This window comes from Paramormyrops kingsleyae, chromosome 1 (genome assembly GCF_048594095.1).
Source record: "Paramormyrops kingsleyae isolate MSU_618 chromosome 1, PKINGS_0.4, whole genome shotgun sequence".
Classification (NCBI taxonomy): Eukaryota; Metazoa; Chordata; class Actinopteri; order Osteoglossiformes; family Mormyridae; genus Paramormyrops; species Paramormyrops kingsleyae.
The window spans coordinates 44,278,856-44,285,478 of record NC_132797.1 but is presented as its reverse complement, the minus strand read 5'-3'; the positions used below and the strand labels follow the sequence as shown (position 1 = coordinate 44,285,478).

At 37.9% G+C, this 6,623-nt stretch overlaps 1 protein-coding gene across 1 annotated transcript; it reads left to right on the top strand.

The window, feature by feature from the left end:
• Positions 1-795: 795 nt before the first annotated feature.
• Positions 796-5,683, top strand: LOC140592555 (uncharacterized). The gene is made up of 5 exons (XM_072716109.1): positions 796-1,773; positions 1,983-3,001; positions 3,099-3,168; positions 3,256-3,421; positions 4,513-5,683. The coding sequence occupies exons 1-5, from the start codon at positions 1,566-1,568 to the stop codon at positions 4,673-4,675; spliced, it is 1,626 nt and encodes a 541-aa protein (XP_072572210.1). The 5' UTR covers positions 796-1,565; the 3' UTR covers positions 4,676-5,683.
• The last annotated feature ends 940 nt before the right edge of the window (positions 5,684-6,623 follow it).

Sequence of the window (6,623 nt, the reverse complement as noted above, 5' to 3'; positions counted from 1 at the left end):
GGGTTCAGGGAAAAAAAAGCACAAGGTACTTTCTGTGTATTTAACTTTAGGCAATATTCCACCATATCTCCGGTCAAATATTGATCATATGCAGCTTGTGCTTTTGTGTAGGGAGAAAGATTTTAAACATTTTGGGCAAGATGTAGTCTTCAGTCAATTGATAAGGGATCTTAAGGAATTGGAGGACACAGGCATTGTCTTAAAGGATGGGCGTGTTTTGAAAGGGGGACTGTGTGCTATTGCTGGTGATAATCTAGGCTCTCACAGCATTGGAGGCTTTGTAGAAAACTTTAGTCGGAGTACATATTTCTGTAGATTTTGTGAGATAGACAGAGAAATGTTTCAGTCTAAGCCACTGATAACGGCTACAACAAGAACTCCACAGTCCTATGAGCAGAACCTAAAGGACAAAGAAACCACTGAGAAGAATAGTGTTGGAGGCATTAAATTTGATTCTGTTTTTAACCAGCTTAGGTACTTCCATGTGTGTCAGCCTGGTTTACCTCCTTGTCTAGGTCATGACCTCTTTGAAGGAGTAGTATCGTTTGACTTGGCAATATTAATTAATCATTTGGTAAATGAGGAAAGGCATTTTACATATGCAGAACTGAATAGATGTATCACTCAATTCCAGTATCGTGGCTCTGATGCAAATGACAAGCCTCTTGAAATCAACCCTGGCAGTGATAGATTATCTGGACATGCTGTACAAAACTGGTGTCTCTTGAGAGTGATACCACTATTAGTTGGAGACAGAATAGATAATCCAGCAGATAGTCCAGCATGGCAGTTGGTTTTGCTCCTACGACAAGTGGTTAATTACATATGTGCACCAGTCATTACCCATGATCAAGTGGCATATTTAAACATTCTAATTGAAGAATATATACATTTCAGAGTTGAGACATTTCCAGAAAATCCTCTCAAGCCAAAACACCACTATTTGTGTCACTACCCTGAGCTCATGATCAAGTTTGGCCCTCTCATACGCTTGTGGACTTTAAGGTTCGAAAGTAAGCACACTTACTTTAAACAGTGTGCTCGAAAATTGCACAATTTTAAAAACCTATGCGCAACCCTAGCAGAAAGGCATCAACTCCTACAGGCATACTTGGGTGCTGGCAGCATATTTCCTCCACTGATTCAGATGAACAATGGAAACGAATTTCACTGTTGTGACTATAACAACAAGATTAAAGAGGCAGTTTCCAGATTTGACTTTGCATCCAACAGAACAATTGTTGCAAATGATGTAACTGTGAAGGGCACTAGGTACAAAAAGGGAATGTATGTCATCATTGGTATGAGTGATAATGGGTTGTTAGTTGGTGGAGTCGAGCTCATTTTGATTCATTGTGATTGCCAGGTATATTTTGTTGTAAAAAGATGTCAGGCTGACCATCTACCTGCTCTGGGTATCCATTCATTGAAAGAATTAGAGCAAGACTCTTCTTTCATGTGTGTTAGGCATGACGACCTGCTTGATTACTATCCTTTAATAGAGTACAAGGTGAATGATTTATCAGTAATAATTCTCCATCACTCATTCCCTGCTTTGTAGTGCAATGCCAATGAATATAGAGGAGATCACTGAGGCAATCCTTACAGCACTACCAAATTTGCCAGAACAAACCTTATCATCCATTCTGGAGAAACTGGCCAGTATAGGAGTAGAGCATAAGTCAGACTTGAGTTTGGTTAAAGAAGAGGATCTGCAAGATCACCTCAGACCTATCCAGTGTCGCAAACTGCTGCAAGCATGGAGCACTGAGGGTAATGTATCTGAATGTTTCTAGTATTGTTTGAAGTGTATTAATTAATTTGAGAAACTTTGTCTCCAAATTGTTGTATTGGTAATAATAATAATAGTAATATGTTTATTAAATGAATAACCCCTTTTGTTTATGTTGTTGGTCAAACATAAAATGCTTATATTTGAAACATTGAAATGTTTATGTTTCTACATCATTGTAACTCTTTAGATCAGATGAGGGGTGCAGCAGTTGTGCAGCCAGTGTCCTGTGATGCATCATCTGTGGGCATGTCATGGAGTTCATGTCATCAGAATTCCTCTTCCAGCTCCAGCACCCCTTGTCAAGCCAGCACATCCTCCACTGTGGATCTTGATACTTGGCCTGACAGTTTCAAGGTGCCATGGAGCAAGATGCCTGCAGGAATCAAAGCAGCAATAGCTATGGAGCGACGGCCAAATCCTCGAGATCGTAGACAAATGGTTAGAATTGTAGTCGATGAAATGAGGCTTACTGATGCTAATCCCTCAAGATCAGACTGCCAAAGTGTTGCAAAGATGATAGTCAAGCAATACCCCAAGAGTTTTGCAGACATCTTGAAGGATGGTACCAAACTTGGGAGTGGTTATGCTTCACTTGTAAACCAGCTGAAAACACGTGTTGAACACCTGAACCGTGACAATTTTGTGGCCCGACGCAGGAGAGAGAAAAGGCTCTCCAGCTTATCAAGCAATAGCAGTACAAGACAAAGAGGGCCATCAGACCAGTATGGGTGCATCAGGTGGCAGCCTGACTGTCCCCTAGGAGAAACTGAATCCAGTCTGGAAGAGAAACAGAAGGAAATGATAGATCTATACTCTCATGAGGGTTCAGCAGGAGCCGAGAGGGAGCACCTTACCCAGCTCATGCAAACAACATACTATTTACAACGTAAAGCCATAAATGCTAATCCAGCACCATCCATAATGGAGCTTAAAAGCAGCTGGCCATATCTCTTTACACTGAAGGAACTTTACAATCATTTCAAGTTACTGACAGACATCTCTATCCTTGAAAAAATGGAAGCAGCAATTGAGGAAAAAGGAACAATGATTTTGCAGTTTTTTCAGAAAAAGCCTACAAATGAAGAGGTGAAGCAAGTCCTGTCAAAGTTTGATGCCACTGGATCTACCCTCTTGGGACCTTGTGTTATTCTACTCATAATGGCTCATTTCAAAGAGAAGGTGGATGCCCTGATTTTACAAGTTGATGTAAGTGTTTGATTAGATATCCTTTTGTAGTACTAATATGAATCTCTGAAAGCCCACACTGTGTTATTAATGTGAGCGTGTACAACCCACATTTCAGGCAACAGCCACACCTGCAGATGTGGAGGGGTTGATGTCTTTGCCAGATTCTCCAAGACTGATTGTTCAAGGTAGAATTTATTAAATTCTATATCACAACACTACATATTTGTACTGCAAGGTATCTCATTGCCTGTATAAATGTTCATTGATTTTAGGTGAGATGCTGTCTTCGATGAAGTGGATGATAAGCATCGAGGGTCAGGTGGTCATATCTCCACATCCAAACTTTGTGGCAGGTCTGGCAGCTGCCTTTGCCTCATTCTATACTTTCAACTTTGAATACCAAGAAGAAGCTTCCTGCACCCTGGAATTCATCCAGAGGTAAATCATTATTATTATTAAAATACAAGATAAAATTTTGATATTGAATGACATGGAAGCTGTATTTATACATCCATCAGTCTAATGCAGAACTCAGCAGAATTCAATTTATTATCAGGCAGATAAGCTGAATAGTGGAGAGATCTCAGTAAGGTCGACATACTTCTCCAAGAGAATAAAGAATATGTGAGACTGGCATGGATGGTACAAAAGACAGGCTTTATTGTGACTGCATAGACCAACACAGTCTTAGCGCAGGTGGAATGTTCACAGATGTAATGCCAATAAGTGCATACCCATTTGATCAGAGTGTTTTATGCTGTACTAAAACCTGTCAAAATACAGCCCAAAAGCTTCACTGAGAAAAAAGGCATATTTCAATGCAAGTATTTGTGTAGGTAGGAGATTAATTTGGTTAATACTTTTAATTTGGATAATGCCATGTTGGAACAATGTAGTTTGGAGGTTGCATGGATGAAATTGTCCACCCCAAAATCAAAAATACGTATTTTTCTGTAGTGCTATTAATCCATCTAGATTGTTTTGGTGCGAGTTGCCAGGTTTTGAAAATATTGGCCATATAAATGTCTGCCTTCTCTTGAATATTATGAGACTAAATGTGTTTAGGTGTTCAAAGCCCCCCCCCCAAAAAAAACAGCAATGTCTCTTACCAGAAATCATGACACTGTTACTCAAGATAATCCACAAAACGTGTTGTGAGCAGTTTAATGTAGGATCTACTTTTACTACCCATATTACTGCACACTGAGCGTGAGGCTCTTATGGATCAGTAGATGCTTGCTACCTTCAGCACAGTGATAACAGGTGTCATGTAAAGTTTAGTAGAAATAAAATAGTTCCTACATGAAACTGTTCACAACAAGGTCTGTGGATTTTCTTGAGTAACTGGGTCATGTTTTACACCAAAACAATCTAGACTGATAAATGACACTGCAGGCTATTAAAAAAATATATATTTTTGAATTTAGGGTGATGGACTAAGAGTGAGGTGATAAATTGATGTGAATGGGGAGGGGGGTTTGAGCATTGATGGGGCGAAGAGCATAAAAGGTTTACCCTTGATTTTGCAGATGTTTTGTGGGGATCAATCCAAGCACTGGCTCCAAGACCACTGTCAGAAAGGCTCTGAGTAAAACCAGTGGACAGATGGTACAGAAGAAGAAGCAGGCCATGAATGCAAATGTATGCAGTCTCCTAAGGAGGTTAATGGACTTTGATTGGCTGTGTGTGTAGGTGTATGCACTTCTCTGTTTCCCTTACACAGGTGTACACGCACTTTCTTTCACATTAGACACACATGCATTCACACACTGAAGTACACAAAAATTACATACACGAAACACAAATCTACACTCTCAAACCAACAAATGTAATACACACATTCATAAACTCATACACAAAGATTACACATGCACAAAATTCACACTCAGACACAAGCATTACACGCAGGTGTAAAATGAACTTTTAGATCATTTCGTGGAACACACACACATACACACACCTACACACATATTCTCACTCTCTCTCACAAACAAACTCACACACATATTCATATGTAAACATATGAAGTCCCATACAAACTGTCATTCACATACAAACATTACACATGCACATTTTAGATAACCCTTTTGTGAAAGTAAGAATACATCTTCAAGTTCCTGTTCTTGTTGATTATTATATGCCAATATATATATTTCGCCATGTTCGGATTAAATGTCTCAGTGCTGAGTTGCTTACTCAGAACAACTGACTGCAATTTACTCACTCACACACACATTAACATTACATACAAACCAGGACAAAAGATTACACTCACACACACGCACACACATACGCACAATTGCACTACCTCTCATGACTTTATATGCAGTAATACAACTCAACATGCTGAATGCATGATATTTGCTTAGTTTTTATTTTAGCCATGTTCAGATTTGAGAGATTCAGATTGACAATTTTTCAATGGTGAATTACTGTCAGAACATCTGGCTGAATAGTGTGTCAGATATAAATAAAGGAAAGAGAATCTACCTCATTGCTATTAAGGCTGTTTGCAATACAGTAGAATGTTTCTTATTTTCCAGTGTTTACTGGCTTGGTGTGGATTTTCATCTTTGTAATGTTTTGCCCATTTTACATTAAAATACTAAAAAGTACAATGTGTTCTTTGTTCTGTAGGTTATACAAATGAGATCATCCTATTTTAAATTGCTGTATTTTTACAGAAAATTACTCCAAATATTTTTTACAGTACTTTATAGGCAACTGCAGTTGCCATGTAATTACTGTAATTAATAAAATTATAGTAAGTTAATGTAAATACAGATTTCGGTATTTAACTGTAAAACATGACATTACAGTGGATTACTGTAAATGAGAATTACAGTAAAGTACAATAAATTAAAAAAGTAAAACTCTGTAATTTTTTAAACAGTAAATAACTGTTTTTCTGACACAGTAATGTACTGTGATATCATTCATGGTATATTACTGTGAATTTACAGTTCTTTATTGGCAACTTTTTTGCCAATAATTTACTGTAAATTTCACAAGCAATTTTTTACAGTGTACCTACAACTCAAACATCTACATGGTGATGCATATCACTATAAATCTTATGTCAAGCCACAGTTTGGCGAAATCCTTACTGCTCACTTTCATCTTGGAATGATTTAAAAGCACCCCCAATCCAAATTTTAAGTATAAAATTATAGATAAATATTAATTCATAACTTCAAAGTTGAGTCCATGTTAGATAATTGACACCTGTGTGGTCTGGTAAGCCCTTATAATTTTAGAATCCAGCATCCTTATGCTATCCAGGAACATTTATTCATAATGCAGTTTTTCTCCAGCATCACTCCTTACAGTTTTTCTCAGAGTGATAAAGTAGCTGTCTCACCTGAATCTACACTTTATAGGCTATCATGTCACATAAGTACACAAACATGGGTCATAATGTGTGTTACTGTACACTCCTTCATTAATTTAGTGGGATCATTTGCTGTTTTCAGGGACTGTAGCAGTACATCTGTCCAATGGATCTTCAAAATGTAATCTATTTTTACTGTGGCTTATGGATCTGTCCCAGCTTAAAAGGTGATAATGAATGATGTTGCTTCACCTTGGGAATTTACCCAAAATGCAGATTATTTTGACCTTATGATTTATTACCCATCCT

Bases quoted from the DNA above. Each gene is read 5' to 3' on its own strand.
- LOC140592555 (XM_072716109.1), top strand. From the start codon at position 1,566: ATGCCAATGAATATAGAGGAGATCACTGAGGCAATCCTTACAGCACTA. The intron at 3,169-3,255 runs GTAGAATTTATT...CATTGATTTTAG, and splicing joins TCCAAGACTGATTGTTCAAG to GTGAGATGCTGTCTTCGATG. The intron at 3,422-4,512 runs GTAAATCATTAT...TTGATTTTGCAG, and splicing joins ACCCTGGAATTCATCCAGAG to ATGTTTTGTGGGGATCAATC.